Here is a 20,288-nt window from a genome sequence, read left to right on the forward strand (position 1 = left end):
TAGGTGTGTGTAAAGGAAACCTCTCAGAAAGCAATCAGCTACTCCATTTATCTTTCCAAACTACTCCAAGCCTCTGCTTGCTGTTTGTGACAATGTGCTGTTACTGAACGTTGAAACATTACCTATTTGACAAGACCTCTTATCAAAGTACTTTTCATAGAAATAAACAGAAAACCATTGATAACCTTATTCTTAGCTCAAGGCTGTCATGTATGATAGATCCAAAAGTATATGAACGTAGTGCAAAAAAAATGTCTTTTTCAAAACATTCTGCTGGTCTAGGAAAAACTTTTCATCTATTTATGGTGATGTACGAACACAGAAAAATTTTACATTATACATTTTATTTTAACTAAGTTAATAAGCCTATTTTAAAAAGACATTTGTCATGAAAATGTGGAATTTTTTTAATTACTTTAAGATGTATCCAAACTGAATCCATGTAAATAAATTATTAGATCAGGAACTTGTTGTTAAAAAAGCGACTTGGCTTTTGTTGACAAAAGAAAAAAAAGGCTCTTGAAAATAAATTTATTTCAAGCATTTCTTTTGACCAAAATTATGTGATTTTGCTGAGGGGTAATTTTTAAGTTGTAGGACAAGGAATTTAGTATAGGTAAGAAAGAAATGGTGGTAACTTCCATATATAATTCACAGGCCTAGAATGCTGGAGATCTTGAATATCAGAACTTGCCCCGGTACATGCCTAACATATCACAGGTCAGCTTCAGAAAGTGGTAGCTCCACCTTGAAATCACACATGTTACACATCACCGAGAGAGCAGGGACAGATTTCCTCTCTGCAGCAGGCAGAAAGGACTGGAAGGGTGGATTCTGACAAGATGTGTCCTGACTCCTGAGCTGCAAACAGGATTTCCACCTTCTCCATTGTCTGTGTCCAGAGGAAGTCCAGATGATTTGAAGCTGTAGAAAATGATCTATATTTATGAATGCTTTACACAAGCTGTCTGTGAAAGAACAAATAAAAAAGCCCCAGCTATCACTAGCTACAAGGTTTGGAGATGCACCATTGCAAGGGGGAAACTAAAGTAGGGTAGAGGTGCCAAAAAAGAATAAGAATCATCACAGAAAAGCTTTAAAATTCTCATTCTAATTCTCTTGCAAAGTCAGGTGGTTTTATGGGATTATTTATGCAGTTTATGTTTTCATGAGTTAAATCATATATCTTTAAGCATGTAAGAGTTAACACTCATTTATCAAAATTAGAAGAAAATAAATTTAAAAAAGGTTTTAATACTAAAAATAGCAGATCGTAAGACAAGTGTGGTTTTTTATTTGCCAGTTTCATGACTGAACAAGAAACTGAACATGAACACAAAACAGAACTATGTCTAGTGTATTACATAATCCCATCAGTAGTCTATGATTCATTACATTTGAACTTTGAATGGTTTCCATTATGATTCTGTGTGTGTTGTGTAGAATGTGCAGAGTGAGGCTTGCTGCTGTATCCTGGCCCAGAATCACCTTACCTGGTTTTAGTCACATGAAAGGTAGATGCCTAGACTAATCAAATAATAGTTCTGATTAGACATTATTCATTTCTAATCAGTAAATCTCAGGTGATCATTTGAGAACAATTCAAGTTGCACATTTCTTACCATAATTAATCCTCTTCTCATGGTGACTAGCTCTGTTTAGTTGACTAAAAAGGGAGTAGTGATCTGCTGTTTATGGATGGCATAATAGAATGAAAATTTGGAACATTTTCTATACAAAGCAATACAAAAATTGCTGGATATCAGACCTACCAAGGTGTCTATGATTCTAGTTTTTGAGGGGGTTTAATAATACATATCATGGATTCACTGTGTTTCTGCTTCTGCCTTTGCTTCTCGTCGTCCTACCTTTTAGATCCTCTGTAGTACTATGTGAATGGCTTTCTGACTCTGGCAGAATTGATGGGAAAGCACCAGCAGTGAGATTCACTTTAGGATTACTGTGTAGAGGTGGTGTTTTTTTTCTGTTGACTACAGAAGGGAACTACCTGCCTCTTTTAGACTGAATAAATGTTTTTTACACAGCTAGGTTTTCTGCAGCTAAGTCCTACATGAAGATTGTACAAGAAGTGCAGAAAACCTCTGCTGAAGTTTTGAGTCCTGGACCTACTATTGACTTGCCATGTTGCCTAGAGAGCAAACTGCAGGCCTGTTTTTCATTCATTTTGCATTGCTTCTGCAATGAAAATGAGCCAGGGGAAAAGGAGCCAGGGATTTCCGCATTGCAGAAGGAATCCCTGGCCAGTGTATAGGTAATGTGTTATCTGTAGGCTCTTTCAGTATAATTGCTCCATCTGTAAAACAGCAGGAATTCCTATGATACTATTCATACTTGGTAAACAATAATTATTCCAGTTTCACTAAGCATGGAAATAGTCAATATCCAGGCAAATGTATGCTTTTGGCATTCTCTGTCAGTAAAACGCGTCAAGGTCTTTTGAATCTCATGCTAAAATCAGATAATGCATAAATGTCAGATTATAAATTAGTATTGTTCTGCTTTAGGTTTACCAGAGGAAAATGAATATTCAAGACTGTCAGCCAGCACTACGTCAAGCTCATCGATTCAAAGGCACAGGGAGAACCACACTAGCCAGGTAAATATTTCATTGATGGCCTAGTAGAATCACTAAAATCATAGCTGTATATTGAAAGCTGCCTTGATTCAAATTTGTGTTTGTATCAAAAAATGCAAACTTCTTTTACAGGTTTGTATTACTCTAAGGGCAATCATGAATTTACTCTTTTTTTGTTTTTGGTTTTTTTTTTTCCCTAGGACGATAATCATTCTGAAAGGTTCTCGTAGTAGAGTTCAAAGTTTATCAAGCTTACTGTTGCTGGTTTTAGGAATACTATTTTCAGACAGGAGATATGTCTCTTCACCCTTTGAGGACCAAGCTAATATCTCTCTCTAGATACTCATTCATACCAGAAAGAATTGCCTGATAGTAAACTTCATAGGAAAAAAATGCATAATCATATCATCCTTTTGTATATAAAAGCAGTGAAGACTTGAAAAGGAGTCATCACTGTTTTTATACAAATATCAGTAAGTAAAAATTAAAATCAAACTATCTATCAATTAAAACAGCAATATCTATCAATTAAAACAGCAATCTATCAATTAAAACAGCAATAGGTAGTGTGGAGCTTGCACTTTGGTTTTTTTAAAAAAATCTGTTTAGTTAATGTCACTATTAAAATAACACAGAATGAAGTTTAATGGAATACAGTTTGTCATAATGTATTTTCTCCATTCTTTTCTTCAGCACTTTATTTATAATGTGAAACACTTTACTTTCTGAGTAGCCAACAGAGACATGAAGGTATTCAAGAAATCAATTTCATTTAAATGGCACTAGTGTGTTCACCTATGTTGTCTTTATGTCTTCAGTCAACTTTTCTAAAAGGGTAGTAATTTCTTTTATTTGAGATAATGGTAAGAATTTTACAGTAAAGCTAAATATTGTCCAAAGAGAAAATATATTGAAGCCGAGAGGAACTTCTTCAACAGAAACCTGTCATTAACCAATGGTACAGTTTCCAAATTATTTTACCAGAAAGTAAGGAAATTGCTTTAACATACTTAAAAGGTACCTGTTTTCTGCAGGGAAGAGCTGACATTTCGTTGCAACAAAATAATAGCCCTAACCAAGTGAATGAATGTCTGGCCATTGACTCCAACAGGAATGGGATTCAACCATCAACATTATATTCAGTCTTAACATAACTTGGAAAACAGTAGGGCTTGACTGATTAAATATGTGAGCAAACTAGTACAAACATCTTCACTTTCATGTTTTTCTGTCCCACTGTCCAAAGCACAGGCATAACTACAGCACCTCTTTTGAGTTGAAAAATTATGCCAAGACAGCACTCAGCATGACATCAATCTCTAGAGATACGTAAGTCAGGGTGGACAGAGCTGCACACACAGAAACATGCCTGTCTTGCAAACAATAACAGATCTGTGCCAGCACCATAGCTTTCACACTCTCAAAATGTGCCTTTGACCATATTGTGAAAAAATGCAGGTCTGCTATCTCCAAGATCAGGATACCGGATGAGGATATGGGGTTATGAAGATGACTGGTAGCAATGTTTTCAATCGTCTCTGTCACATTTTTTAATGATCAACTAAATACTTATTAGGCATGAGAGTGGCCAAAGAGCCCTCTTGAGTCCTAGACACTGTTCCAGTTACAAACCTTGCACAGTAGGACACTTGTGTTCTGGACCACCTTACACCACTGCTGCTAAAATGCTTGCCCGAGATCAAAGAGGATCATCCTTAAATTACTACACCAGCACAGTATATGGAGAGTTAAACGACCTAGGGATAGGAGAGCCGTTATCTTGTCTTTGCAAATGGGAGCTATGTCTGTACATAAAATTATTCTGCAACATTTAAGTGCTTTATTTTAGAAGGAAGTCTTTAACCATTTGCAAACTCTCATTTTAATTTTTTTCAAAACTGCTTGCCAAAAAGCTGAACCCAATTTCAGTTCAGTACTTTGAAATGTCACTTTTCAGTAAATAGATGTTTTGCCAAAGAGTTTATCAAATCTTTAAAATAGATTCCATGCCATGTACTCAGATTTACAAGCAGGGACAATCCTTAAGTGCAAGCTCAATCAGAACTGTGACAAGTTTAGACAAGAAACCTGCAGTTCTGTGATTTTTTATACAATTGCCTTAATGAACAAACATCCTCCAAAACACCGTCGCTTAAAGAAAGAGAAAAATCTTCCTCCCACAAAAATAATATTAATAAAAGTCTTTCAAAAAGTCTGTGCTCGTAGGGCTGGAAATTCTTACTGTAGAAAGCATTCCTCACCATTTCAAAAGCATGGCATATATTTGAAAATTATTTGGTTTAATTGCATTTCTTAGCATGCCTGCTGATGGCTTGAACAGCATACAATCCTATTGTAAAAGTCTTTGCCAGGATCACTGCAGTAACCTTATCACTTTAAAGTAATTCTTGCACAGACGTATGAAATAGGACAGATTGCTTCGCAGATCTGTGAAGGTACTGATTGACTAATTGCTTTAGAAAGATAAACATAGACTGGGTCCATGGATTTCTTGGCAGACACTGTCATTTCAGCTAAAGGAAACTGGTTCATTAGCTTTCAGGGGCTTCTAATATTTATAGAGGTTTTTAATATCTAAGGTTTAGGCATTGTGGCTTATCATACCATCATGCTGTCACATCAGGTGATAATTACCTGCATTACTGCCTGATATGTTCTGCACACTGCAAACCTACACACTTCAGAGAGCAAATTCTTCAGCCCAGTATCTCTTGACATGCATCATAAGGATCAGTCTTTTCACATAAAATTTTGGAAGCAATTATTAAGTATAAAATATCATGCAGATGTGAAATGAGCAACTTAACTGATCATCTCTAATGCAAAGTGTACTGAAAACAAAAAGAAGTTGACCAAAAACACTACTTTTCTAGGGAAATGGTAACTTAGAAGTCCCTTTATCACAATGAAAAAGAACAAAAATTGGAAAAAATTACTAAAATACCGACAAAACATTTCTCATTTGGAAAAAAGTCTACTTTCTTCTGCTGGAAAAAGGGGAAGAATATTAAAAATAAAGTTAGTATTTTGTCCATTAGAAGTGAAAGATCTTACATCAAAAGAAATTTAAGTCTTGTAAGTTTAAAGAATTACAAAGTATGGGGTTTTAAACTAATACCTTTTCTTTTATATTTTCATGTGGCTATATAGGTGCAGATTTCCGAGTGATTATATCTCTGGGTTGCAATTAAGTGCCACCTAAAAGCATAAAGAACCTAAAATCTAACACTGTAGCATCATCTTACAAAGCTTCACTATCTTATATAGCATGTTCATGTTCAATGAAGATGAAAACTGAATCATAAATTTGAGGTTCAAACCAGTTATCAAGAAGTTTCATGCACTTTAGTTCATTCCAATAGCAGATCTTTAATAAGCTAAACTTAATAAACTGATTTTGTTAGCAAAAAGCTACACATATGCTTTTCACCATCCCAGCACCCCAGTTCCCATATGTTTTGTGCTTTCCTTTTAATCCAAAACGTTCTAGTCAAGGAACTCTTAAAAAGGAACTCTTAAAAATGTTAACTAGAAATCTACAGTAAAATGGAATCACAAGAAACAATTCTTAATCTGTCTGTACAAGAAAACCTGCTTTGCTCTTAAGACTAAGCCCACATATATCAGATGCAAGGAACCCACATCTAATTCACCTTCTAATGAAAACCTTTTTATAGCTATGCTGCACATTTTGTTCCCTGGACTGTGGGAAACTATCAAAATTCCTTTTCCAAGCTTGATTTAAATTTACTGATTTAAAATTATTTTAATGTTTATTGTTTAAAATTCCTTCATTGATTTGTTTAAACAGTTCACAGTATCACAGTATATCAGAGGTCGGAAGGGAACTCAAGAGATGATCAGGTCCAACCCCCCTGCCAGAGAAGGATCACTTAGGGTAGTCCACACAGGAATGCATCCAGGTGGGTTTTGAAAGCCTCCAGAGAAGGAAACTCCACAACTCCCCTGGTCAGGACACCCAAATATCCCTGGATCTATAGTTTCGAATTATTATCTTGTAATGTTCTTCCAGATACAAAGAAACCACCAAAATGGAAGAGGTGTTTCTTCTGGTCATTTTTGTCATAATCCTGCTTCGATATAACATTTTCTTGTGACTAAGCTAGGAGTCGTTTCTATTGGGTCACACTACGGAAAGTGATCTCAAGGCACACTGGAGACACCACAAATTCTCAAATCACTTAGCAGGGTCTAAACCCCAAAACTTTCTCTCAAACAAACACTCAACCCCCCCCCCCCCACACACACCACTTTATAAAATATTTACCTCTGTGCTCTTTTTATTTTACACAAAGCATTTCTAACCTCCTTAGCCAGTCCAATGGGCTCTCTTCCCCAGACTCTATTTATTGCTTCCTCTGTTCTCAATAGCTCCTGTGAGAGTGTATATTTAAAAGATAAGGGATAGAGTCTATTGAAATGTAGAAGTTTTCTGGAAAGTCAGCAACAGCAGCAAGATGTACTAAAGTCAGCGAAAGCAGGACGGTATCTTTGGCACCTCGCACAAAAGCTGGGCAGCACTGTCAGCGTCTTTTTCACAGATCCAAGACTTGGGGCTTGGGGGAAGGGGTGTGGCAATAACATTTTAAAGTTGTTATTAACATTCATTATGAAGTGGGATGTGGTGAGAGAAAGATACAGCAGAATGAAGAAAAGCAGGCCAGCTAAAAAGACTCCTTGTTTCTTGTGTGGGCAGCAAGAAGCAACTGTAACGGGATAAGATGGACAACCTGGGGATAATGAACAGATGGGAAGTGAGGGGCAGATTAAAGACTAGAGTGATAATAAGTGTGTGTGGGGTGGGAGTGAGGAGTAAAACAGGCATCAGATAAAGAATGATTCAGAGAATGAAGGTTGGAGGAACATGACTGAAAGAGGACATTAATAAAATAAAATAGAGGATTTAGAAAGAAGAAGAAAAAACAGAGACATGAGAGAAAAAAAAACGAAAAAAAAAGCCACACTAAAAGGAGATAAAAACAAAAGGAAAAGCACTAAGCACAGAGCACAGGGTGGTGGCATAAAAGAGAGAGGGACTAAGGAGTAATAAATAGTATAATGTCTGTGATGTTTCAGATATGATATTCCTCTTCATACATATGTCAATGTGATCTTCTATGTTCCATAAAATTAAAATAATTGTAATAATCCACCTACATTTTTAGACTTGCTTTGCAAGTTAGTTCACAGTTATAGTCTGAAGATTCAGCCATCTGAAAAGGTAGAAAATTTCCCATTAAAATGTGCAAATTCTCTTTGTGCAGTTTAGCTTTCTAATGACTGAACTTTGGCTTATTTGTAATCAGATGATGTCAAATGCAGTCAATGTCCTATGGAAATGCTCCCAGAGCAAGACACAAATAAGTAAGCAGCTTGCCATCCTAGTATAAGTAATATCAGACATACAATATAACCTGGCATAAGATTTTGGTTATCCACTTCCTAAACATGTTTAATTTGTCCTGTGCTCAAAGAGGTAAGATAAAAAAACATGGTTAGTTTTTCACATGCTGTTATATTAAAAAATCTCCAGTCTTATCTCTTCTATTTTGTTTAAACCCTGTAGTGCAGGTTGGCAGATTGCAATAATACGGAAGCCAAAATCTCACAATGAAAAATTGGAAATGTCTTTTCATGTTCTTGAAGAATGTATTTATTGTTTCATTATAGCTTAAGCCATAGTTCTTATTTCATGAAATCTCATTGCTTTCAGCAGTCTCTTCCCTCAGAAGGCCCTTCATATTCATTATAGTCTCAAGGGCCTTCTTTGTTCCTGCTTGATTTAATATTTGTTGCCAATCACTTCTTTTGTTGACTTTCAAAAGTTAAAAAAATGAATAGTCAAGGATGCAATGTCTTCCTAACCCCTGCCCTTTGTCACCGTTCTGAACACTGGCCTGTGAGGCTCACTATTAATGTCTGTCATGTTTGCCTATTTACTGGAAGTAATCTCTGATCATCTTTAAAGCAAAATGTGGCAATCAAACAAGTCTGGTGTAATAATAATAATAATAAAAAAAAATCACTAACACCTCTGTAAACACATAACATCCAAGACAGGACATAGAATGTTTATATTTATAATTGGTGTAAATCTGTATATTTCCCAGGATTGTATTTTGTTAATTGTTTTGACAATAATGTCAAAGAATTGTCTTTGTAATGTCACATAGACAAACATGAGATCTTATAACACAGCGTGGCTTTATTTTTAGAAGACCTAGAGTAAAAAACACATGCCATACAGATCAATGATATGAAATAACGCCTAGTATACAGTGCAGTATTTTGTGTTTCTGTATCAAGAGTTTTTGGTAGGCTGATGTTCCTCTCCTCAACAAGTAGGTCCTAGATCTGACTGTTGTGGCCTCCAAAAGGAAAGTGCAGATTCTCCTATTTGAACCAGTAGATGCCACAGTCAGCTCCCTATACATTTAAGGCCCTTTTCGATCTTCACTGTTTCATCCTTAATGCATTTTATCCAGGTAGAAGGCTGTGATTGTGGAGAAGAAGGGAATAAAACCTCCTGAGCATTGGTGTGCCCTCCCTAAGCTCAGGTGTTTGACTAAAGTGTGTAGTTGTTCCCCTTGGGCTGCCACAATGATCAACAGGTCACCTTAAAAGGTTGCTTCAAATTTGAGTTCAATGGCAGTGTGCTCTGCTACCCCACTGCCAGCACCTTTGGGGAGTGACTTCAATTTTGACTCAGTCATAAGTGCCTAGCATGAGAGAGAATAAACTGGTCCCTCTACCCTTTGTTCTCTTGCTGCCACACACTGCTACATGCATGTAGGTCAGGAGAGATTTAGCTTGCTGACAGGCCAGAAATTAAGTGGTACTTCCCTTTAATGTTGTTTGTCCAGAAGTGCAGTGTTTTTATACAAGAAAGGATGATGCACAAAATCAGCAAACGCTAATTGCTTCAAAAGCGTTACGGCAAACCTATTTTCTAACAGATCAGGTAAAATATCTCCATTAATACCACAAAGTAGCAACATGATTCAGTTTGTCAGTTAATTTTTTACAAAGTGGTTTCAGCATTGTTAGGTCAGCTGTTCTGAAGACCTCTACAGTAAACGATTTCTTTTCAGAACTCACCTTGAGAAAGGCACAGTTTCCCTCCTGAACATAATCTTTTTCTCAAAGTGTCAGAGGTGAATCAGAAGAATGCTCTGAAGGTTTTAAATATCATTGTGTAGTCAGTTTATCTCGAAGGAAATATTAACTTAGAGAAAAAACGCACAAACATTCTATTGCAGTATTAATTGATAGATTAGACACTCTGGAAAGGTGTCATTTTGTACTAGATATCCAAAATCTGGAGTTGAAAGAAACTCAGCCAAAACAAATAAGAAATAAATAATTTAATGCCACAAGATCCAAATAAGTAAATAAAATACACCCTTGCTTTGAATGCATACACTTGTCTAACTGTATTTCTAGCTCAAGTAATCAGAGTGCCTGATGTGTGCTGTCATATATTATTGACTACCTTGTTCTAGTACTTTATGCCAAATCACTCATTACAGCTATACTAAAGACTTGTGTACTGAGTTTGTTGTGCAAAGATACATCTTCCTTTGATAGCTGAAATATCTGCAAGCTCTATGAAAGATAATTACCTAACTGAGAATATTGTGGTCCCAGGTATCTTACTACTTCTGTGAGTGAAAGGTATAAAAGTATGGAAAATGAGGCCCTGCTTTAGCAACTAAAATGTATTCCTGAAAAAAACAAAACCAACCAACCGAAGAAAACCCCCCAACAAAACGCAAAACCCCACAAAAACACAAACACCCAAAACCAAACTCCACCATCCCCAAAAAACCCCAAACCTCCCAGACCAGAAACCCCCTAGAGTATGAGAGAACCCCAGGCAGCTTACACCATAAATAGAACTGTGGTCAGATGAAGAATAGAAAATGCTTCTGTCTGAGGCACAAGAATCTGAGAAAAAAACAGAAGTCTATGCTGCCTAGGGAAAACCGAGGTGTGGGCTGGCTCCTTTGCCAGTGTGACCGCTCAGTTTCCAGTGGTCTGTGAGGAAGAGCCTTCTGGAGGCAGAGTTTGCTTTGTAGCTCAGAGGACTTTTCTTTCATGACTTTTCATGACTGGCAAATTCTTTCAGAAAGCCAAACCAAAGCAAATAGTGGAACTCATGTTTTCAGGATGAAGCTTGAGAGTGGTAGCAGAGGGCTGACCTGAGCAATCAAAGATGACTGTGCCTGTGTGGTCTCTGACACAGGAATATCCTGCTTCTAGAGTCACTCCACGATGGATTCCAGACAGCTGAAAAATTCTAGTCAGAAAGAAAAAGTATTTATTTCTTCCTGAGTCTTGTGGTGATTTCAGTATTTTAAGAAACATAGTTCTTTTTTCATTTTATTTTGAATAGAAAGTTACTTTTAAGATTACTCCCAGTTTTAAAATATCAGCAAAGTTATAACTTCCTTTGCTATATCAGCTATATAATACCTGTTCAAAAGGTAGTTTATTCTTTTTAATGTCAAAAGAAATTTTAACTGAGAGAAAAAATGTTTGCTTGTTTAGAACAAAGTAACTTATATATAGAGATATATTAAAAATACACACACACACACATATATATATGTATGCACATATGTCTCAGTTATGGATCTCTTGTTTAACTCCATTTAAGGTGGCATACCTCCCCCAGAGCAATTCCAGATTTGCACCAGAAAAAGAGCCTGTCTTCTTGTTCATTTCCTCCTTTACAATAAACCTGTTTGCTGTTCATTTAGAGACTGGCTTTTTGGGTGGGGGTTGGGTTTGGTTTTGGGTTTTTTGTTTTGTTTTGTTTTTTTTTTTTTAGATTGTTGCTTTAATACAAACAAAAATCATAAGCAGTTTAAAAGAATGATTAACTGAAATTGCTTTATTGTTGTTAACATAACAAGTTATTTGGTCCAGTGGGTCTGCATTTACAAAAAAAATGCATGTCCCAGCATTCACAAGACACTCACATGAATCAGCTTAGATCCCAGTGGTACATTTGCATCTGAAGATTTTTAATTGGAATTTGGAAGCATGTGAACTCATTTTTCATAGCTGCTCTCTATTCCCTGCTGGGGTCTTACGTAGCCAATGCAGGTTTCCCAATCAAACACAAATTTACATATTGATTTGATTTATGTTGAATGCTTGCTGAGGCGTCATAACATCCCCTGGTTTATTCTGTGCTTTCCCCATCTATCTTTAAATGAGTGTTGTATTAGAATCCTTTCTGGATTTGTGCTTATTTTGTAACATAGAAAAAACACAAACACTTATTTGACCCTGAAGGGTCAAGACTTTTTTGAGAAGTTGCACTCTGCCTGTTCTGTAGTTTCAGAAAAACAGTGTGACCTGTATGTTTGGAAGCAGTCAGTGTAGGGGCTTATCAGAAGTAAAAAGAAAACTGAGAAAGATGGAGCCGCTGAAACAAGTTAGAAACATTTTTTGAGAGAGGGATGCACACCTGTCACAGGTTGCATCAAAACGCGTCGGTCGTGCTAATAATCTCATACAGTAAGAATTATTTCCTGAAATGCTTAATGAAAATTAATTTTCCAATGAGAAGTGAGAACATCCTGTTCGCTTCTGTCTTTGAAAGTGATGATCTGCACGAGGCCCACTGAGCTTTCTGAACTGCTTTTGAAGGCTCTGATGGAGATAACTGTGAGTCACTTATTGGCTGAATTCTGTTCTGCTTGCATTTTTAGGCAGTCTGCAAACTAGGCAAGGTTAAAACCATGATGGTAATTTGTCATCTGCATTTTATATTCATTGCATAATTCACTTAGGTCCTGATCAAATGTTAGAAAAGTAAAATCATCTCTGATGTAGAATCAATCTCCCCATGGATTCCATGATGGGACTTCAACTTTGCTAATAATTTAAAACAATAATGAAGAAGAACCTTAATAATGCTGTAATAATTAATTGTAAGAATCTTTAAAGCACTAACATTGACAAATCTATTAAAGAAAATAATTTGCACTATTTCTCTAAAGGGAAAATATGGACTTGCTGCCTCATGCAAATGTCTCAGGAGCAGTTTTACACACTATGCATGTCTATAACTTGTGCTCTGATTTAAAATTCTGTTTTCTATTGTGCTTATATGTCTATATTCAGGAATTTTACTAAAACTCACAAAAGCAACAAAAAAGTCAACTGTAATGAAACATGCAAAGATTTATTTTGTGCATAGAAATTTTTTAAACAAAATTATTTGTGTTTTTAACATCCAAAAATGTAATTAAATATTTCTTTTCTTTTCCTGTTGAATAGTAGTAAAAAAATCATTGCAATCACAAATGTCCAAAAATATTACCAGAGCACAACACATAACTTTTTTTTTTTTTAATGAACCCTGTATTTGGTCAGGGAGAGAACAAAATAATGTGAAATACTCAAATGAATCTACTAATGCAAATTTGTACATCTCTGCTTGGAAAGCAGTTTAATGAGTCCTTTAGCCGTAGCTTGAATAAATTGTGTTGATTATGTTTAACACATAAATAGATAGTATAAGCTCTTTCTTCTGAATGTTGCAAAATATCCTCTCTAAAGTTATGGCATTTGATCTGCTAATGCAGAGTGCATTTCTTGAGATTCTGGAGCCAAGTCTCTAAGTAACCCAAATTAGTTTATTTCAAATGGACCTGTTAATCTTATATGACACACCTTTTATCACAAATTATTTTAGAATATGAAACCGTCAACTTTTCTTAATTAAAGTTGCTGAATTTTTTAATTAGCCTAAGAAATAAGGCCACAATTAAAATAATTTATTGACGTTTCTTATGGCAAATCATCTTGATTCTAGACAAAGTTGAAAGCCAGTATATCTGATTTACGCCATAAAGTGAAATTCAGGCACAATTTAGGAACCTAAATCCAGAAGACAATTCAGGGGGACATTCTGCAATGGTTATGCAATACTTGAATGCGTAGAGTTCAGTAGGCAAAGCAATGCTCTTAAGATTTTCATGGCTGCCAGCATACAACGAAAGTGCTCTGTCTCTACTATCTTTTGTGTGTTGTAACCACAAGGGAGACACTCTGAAGGATTTGCTTTGGCACGTTTATCACACATGGACATCGCTAAGTACAGGAGCCAAAGTCCTTCTTCCTTGCACTCAGAGTCCACCTCTTAATAGTCTCATTGTTCTCTCAACACGTGGGAACTAAGTCTCTTTGTTAACTTGAGATAGTTCAAATACATATCTTCTGATTTTCCGAGATATTCTAACCTCTAAATAAATGTTTAAGTCCTTCAATGCATGTCCTGATGGAACTGACCTGAGAGTAGCCAACCAAAATCCCTAGTTCCACAAGGAGAGCACTTACTTCTGCATTCCAATATATTGGATAGTGAGGTGGGAGGATCACATCCTAGGATCTCTTCCCTGGGCTGCTCATTACAAATTTATTTTATTCACCTTGCCTTATTTTGCAGTGGAAAATGCGGATCACAGTATCACAGTATATCAGAGGTTGGAAGGGACCTCAAGAGTTCATTGGGTCCAACCCCCCTGCCAAAGCTGGATCACTTAGGGTAGTCTGCACAGGAATGCATCCAGGTGGGTTTTTGAAAGTCTCTAGAGAAGGAGACTCCACAACCCCCCTGGGCAGCCTGTTCCAGTGCTCTGTCACCCTCACTGTAAAGAAGTTTCTCCTCATGTTGAGGTGAAATCTTCTATGTTCCAGTTTGAACCCATTGGTCCTTGTCCTATCACTGTGAACCACCATAAAGAGCCTGGCCACCTCCACTTGACACCCACTCCTCAGATATTTATAGACATTGATGAGATCCCCTCTCAGTCTTCTCTTGTCAAGACTAAATAACCCCAGGGATCTCAGTCTCTCTTCATAGGGGAGATGCTCAAGTCCCCTAATCATCCTCGTGTCTCTCCATTGGATTCTCTCCAGCAGGTCTCTTTCTCTCTTGAACTGGGGAGCCCAAAACTGGATGCAGTATTCCAGGTGTGGTCTCACCAGGGCAGAGCAGAGAGGTAGAAAAACTTCCCTAGACCTGCTGGACACACCTTTCTTGATACATCCCAGGATCCCATTGGCTCTCCTGGCCACAAGAGCACATTGTTGTTCCATGGAGATCTTGCTGTCTGCCAGCACTCCAAGGTCTTTTTCTGTGGAGCTGCTTTCCATCAGGGCAGCCCCTAACCTGTACTGGTGCCTGTTGTTATTCCTCCCCAGATGTAGGACCCTGCACTTGTCCTTATTGTCCTTCATGAGGTTTGCCTGCACCCAGCTCTCCAGCCTGTCCAGGTCACGTTGGATGGCTGCACAGCCTGACAGGTGTCAGCCAACCCCCCCAGTTTTGTATCATCAGTGAACTTGCTGAGGGTACTCTCAATGCCCTCATCCAGGTTGTTGATAAAGATATTGAACAGAACTGGACCCAGTACCGATCTTGTTTAACTACTTCAACCTGTTGCAGTCTCCCGTGAATAGCTTTAGTAACTCCACACACTCCTGTGTATCACTGTCTTTGGCACTACAGTTTTTCCTGATTGCTCAGAAAAGAACTCTGTATACCAAGCCGGGATGGTGTTTCCACAAGATGGCAAGGCTGTTAAGTGTTCAGATGTTACATGATTTTGTAGGTCTAGCACAAATATTGTGTTGCTCATTTCCAACTGACCATTGACTTTGAGTAGGGAAATCCTGGTCTACAGCTGATAGTACCTCTGACCATTAATGGTTAAAGTTCTTTGCTCAGTGTTCATTGAATACATCAGAAATAATAAGTTTCTATACACCTCACTCACCCTTCACAAGATAACTTCTTGGCATATAGAAAAATAATGAAGAAACATAGCTTGCTGGTTTACATTGTGCTTCATGTAAATTATTCAGTAAATCTTTTCTATAATGAATATGTAACATAAATCTTTAGCTTGTCACAGGTCTAATCATGAATGGAAAAGATAAAAGATAAAATGTTATTCAAATAGATCTAATTAAATGAATTGGTTAGTTTAAAGCTCTGCTGTTTCTTGTGCATTTTTCCCCATTTCATTTCCCCTGCATTTCCATCGCATGTCCTTCAGCCAGGTTGAAATACAAACTTTTCCCAGCTTACTAGATCGAATTCAGAATGAATAAAGATTGGAGATATTTTTCCATCCTTGTTTAAAACTTTAAATTAGATGTACACTAATTTGTGGACTGGACCAACATTTGTTCATTATACACTGTAAAATGAGCTCTATAGTGAAACTGCTGATGCAACATGGATTTAGAGCTTGCATAAGCAGGGTCAGTATAATAAATCTTCTCCAGTGCCTATAAGCTATAAATAGGACGCATTTGTCAATTGCCTTACCCAGACAAAATATTCTCACTTTTCACCCTGCACCTGTGTGCCTTTAGGTTTCTTAGAATAGCAGTGGCACTGTCTCTATTTGGATACTTTATCCATCTTTCAAAACTGATTATTCCTCTGTACTTCATTAGAGTCATACTTCATACTGCCAAGCCTTTGTCACCTGGGTGCATTCAATAGCACACAGTTTCAAAAGATATGTTTTCTTGTAATTACACTTATCTACCAGTGTTCAGGCATGTCTTGGGTTGTTTATCTCTGAAATTCTTTCATATGAGACTCTTGCAATGACAGTTTAGCACAGGTTGCTTTTTGCACATTCCAGTACCTTGCTGAGAAGCATGCCTCATACAGGTTCATTTAGATGCAAATAAGATGTCTAATTGGAGAAACTGGATTTCTTATTTTCAGACTTTTGTTGTCTTCTAATCTTTCCTGCCCATGATTAAAAAAAAAAAAAACCAAACAGTGCGCTCTGGTACAAAAGAAGCCTCTGATATGCCTCTAACAGTATCTGTGGAACATTTAATTTTCCTTTGAGTTGCTGAGATACTTTGTTGCATTTTGAGCAAACATAAAAGTAAAGAGATTTTTTTTTTATTTCATAGTGGCATGCAATTGGGATACTTGAATTAAGTCTTTGAAACACTTGCCGTTTTTCATCTTTTCTTAAAAATACAGAATTTACAACTATACTTGAAGTTATAACACTTTTTATTAAGATGACATATAGGTCAGTGTATTTTATTTTGTTTTTTAAGTTCCAAACAACCAGATTTTAAGCAGATTCCCCACCATTCTTCAGGTATCTCCATGTAAAGGCTCTTTCCTGCTCTGACAGCATGCATGAAAGGTCTTACTTGCACAGGACACATGTTGGCTTCTGTACTCAGGTAGTCACAATTCCGTGGACAAACGATAGGAGCCACAGGCATTTGTGAAGTCTTCTACCCCAGGAACCTCATTGCCCATCAGTGACCAATATAACCTTCATGTAACTCAGTCCTCTGTGCAACTGGAGCCATCCACATGCATAGCATCTCATGAGGGGGATAAACACATCAATTTCTTTATCATGGTAACTTGCAGCCATCTCTTATTATGACAAGGGTTATAAATGCAATCTTGACAAGAATAGCCATACTACTCATGTGAGCCCATTGTGTGAGCATGGCCATTAGAGTCATATCACAGATGCCTTTTACAGGTGCCCCTCTGGTGTCCTTAAGAAGGAAAGTAGGTAGCAGGGTAAGGGACATGAGCCATTAGCTGCTAGGATGGCTTTGGTTCATATTCACTATAGATAGGCCTTGTCTGCTACAGAATGCCCCCAGGGAAATAGGTCTCAGTACCTTCTTTAGGTGTAGCTGTACTTCATAGGTGATAAGTAGGTTTTAAAGGATGCTGAGACAGACTTCATAGCTTTGTGGACTTGTGCTGTCATGATGTCTTCAAAGTGACTTGAACAAAATAAATAACCATTGGAACAGAAAAGTTAAATTAGAGGGAACATCTTCTTCTAGATGAATTATTAATCTGGTACAGTACTGTTTGGCTACTTCAAGATGAATTTATTATGAATAGTTTCAGGCCAAGTGAAACTACATTTTGAATTGTTAATCTATTCTTTGGCTAGCCCCTGGTTCTGTGGATAGTGCCCATCTGTGACAAGTAGCATTACTAATTCTAAGCAGCAAAGCAGGTTACGGTTTCTCAATTATGGCTATTTGAGTATTTACATATAAGTAAAAAAATGTTGCTGCTCCTACAGCCACTATTTGCTCTGCATAAAGGAGAATTTTCTGAGTATTATATGATGGCAGTTTAAAGACCAAGTTGTTAGAAACATGGACTGTTCATCACTGTAGGCAGTCTGGTTTTTGTGTTTCAGAGGACTGTGTTCATGCCTTTGTTGACATAAGGGAGTTTTTTCCATTTGTTTCATTTTTGGCACCTTCTTCATACAACTTCAGTTCCATGACTTTGATGTGAGATTAAAATAATACCATTCTAATTTATTATTTTTTTCCATTTTCATTGTAAATAATTAAATGGGGACTGGGGGCAGCAAGTTAAGCACAATTTTTTTAATTCCTTTGGAGGATAATGTGGCTTCAAGTTGTTAACACGGTTGCTTGATCTGTTTGTTTCAGGTGTAGTAGGAATGAGAGCAGCTTTCCCTCAGCAGAAGTGTAGAACTTGAGTGATTACCTGCATACATTTATTTCTTTAATTATTAGAATGGAAGCACTCACAGCCACTCACCATCTAACATGGCTAAGACACACTGTAGCAGTCTCAGGATTTCCATTCATCATCATACCAGAATGTGTAGATAAGCTTTGAATGATCCATGTTGCCTTTTGCAAATATTGAATGGAGAGCAGAAGATGGTTCCCTCCTCACAAGAGGACTGGCAGTATAAAACACCTCTCATGAGTTGAAGGAAAGGTTACTTTGCCAAAGGTCATTATTTTTTATATGACATTATATATGTCACTGTGCTCTTTACTATAAAAGAGATAAGAAAATGGGACCCGAATCTGCCTTGCCCACAAGATTATATCCATGACAAAAGAGGCAGAGGATCCTGTATGAAGTATCCTTCATCATGGACACTGCAATTTTTACACTGCCAGGAGAATTAACTTTATCCACCTTTTATATTATTATTATTTCCTTCTCATTAACAGGTTATTCATCAGCTTAGACTTTCAGAGAACGAGAGTGTGGCTCTGCAAGAGCTTCTGGATTGGAGGAGAAAGCTCTGTGAAGAGAGAGAAGACTGGCAGCAAATCTTGCACGACACTGAGCAAAGAATCACAGCTCCACCTCCGCCCCCATGTAAAAAGCCAACGCTGTTAAAGAAGGTAGAAGATACCTCCTGCAACAGACTCTCTTCAGGCATATGGGATACCACCATATGATTCATATGTATACACCTGCAGACTGTTAGAAGTGAAACCATCTAATGACTTCAAGCTGCACAATCAGCAAGTTTTCTTCCCCTCACAAAGTGTGCAGGGATATTTTTATAAGCACTCATTCAAGAGCACAGGATGGAGGAGTTATTTAGATCTGTTGTGTGTGTGTGCATGTGTGTGTGTGTGTTTGATCTTTTCATATATACACACACATATACATATGTGTGCATTCATGAGTGTATATATATATGTGTGTGTGTATATATATATATATATGGAGACAAACTGCACTATAAGTATTTACTTTAAAAGCACAAGACAGTCACTTACAGTTCTCCCATGGACAATGAAGAAACTGTGTTAAGCAAACGATAGGGAGAAGTGACTGACAGGCATTTCAGAAAGATCAAGAAAGTCTGTGTGCACACTGTACAGCTGTTTTGTATAGTACAAAAATATGATGTTTCCTGGTCCCTAATGAATGGTTTATTGTATTACCTGTATACATATATATATTTCTTTGTAGATGTCTGTGTTCTATTGGCATTGCAAACCTGAAGATTATTTACATGTTTATTACTGGTGTTTTATAACTTTATGCAATTGGTGCTGTCATTCTTTCTTCAAAATACAGGTAATAAATACAGTAGTCGCCTTTTTCTTTCATAGTTTATCTTTAACAACATACCAAACAGTTCCAACACTGTGTTGTTTTTTTTTCAGAACTGGCAATATCTTTTCTAAATTCCAATCCTGAAATTCTTGCAAAGCTCCTATATGCAAGGTATGGTTTGATGCTGTTCGCAGTCGTGAATTAGAGAGCATGACTTCAGTTCGGTGGATCTGTATTTCTGAATGTGTGAACTGTGAATTCTGCACTGACATCTCAAATTTTATTCCATTCTGGGTTGTGTAGAATAATGAGGCACTTATTTAGACTATGAGTATGGTTTGAAATTCATACCTGATTATGCATAGGGTCAGGTGTCAGTGGAAAGATACATAATGGTAATGAGGTATGAAAATAGGGCTGTGATTTACCATTACAAGCCAGAAGGCTTTGTGGAGATGGGTTTATCAGAGGATTATGTCCTTATGGTTGTACATGGATGAATTTATACCTCAAACTTCATGTAATGAAATGGTTTCAGAAAATGGGGCGTTCTAGTTGGTGAACATGAGTTCTGAGCAGTAATGATAATTTATGAAAAACATGCTGCTGGAAACTGGTTAGCTACTGCTCAGCAGTCTTTGAAATAACTGCTTTTCCACTTAGATTTATATACATACACACAGGTATTTATTTAAGGGCTGCTTATTTTAAGTTCTAGTAGAATGTAGAGCCAGTGTGAAACACTTCTCTTGGCTGTTT

At 37.0% G+C, this 20,288-nt stretch overlaps 1 protein-coding gene across 1 annotated transcript in view; it reads left to right on the forward strand.

The window, feature by feature from the left end:
- The window catches only part of MYO16 (myosin XVI), a 294,040-nt gene extending 275,121 nt beyond the window's left edge, over nucleotides 1-18,919 (forward strand). Inside the window, exons 33-34 of the mRNA XM_054383685.1 lie at nucleotides 2,526-2,617; nucleotides 18,686-18,919. Coding sequence (XP_054239660.1) covers nucleotides 2,526-2,617; nucleotides 18,686-18,919 — 326 coding nt within the window. The remainder of the gene's footprint in view (nucleotides 1-2,525; nucleotides 2,618-18,685) is intronic.
- The last annotated feature ends 1,369 nt before the right edge of the window (nucleotides 18,920-20,288 follow it).

This window comes from Indicator indicator, chromosome 1 (genome assembly GCF_027791375.1).
Source record: "Indicator indicator isolate 239-I01 chromosome 1, UM_Iind_1.1, whole genome shotgun sequence".
In the NCBI taxonomy this organism is placed as follows: Eukaryota; Metazoa; Chordata; class Aves; order Piciformes; family Indicatoridae; genus Indicator; species Indicator indicator.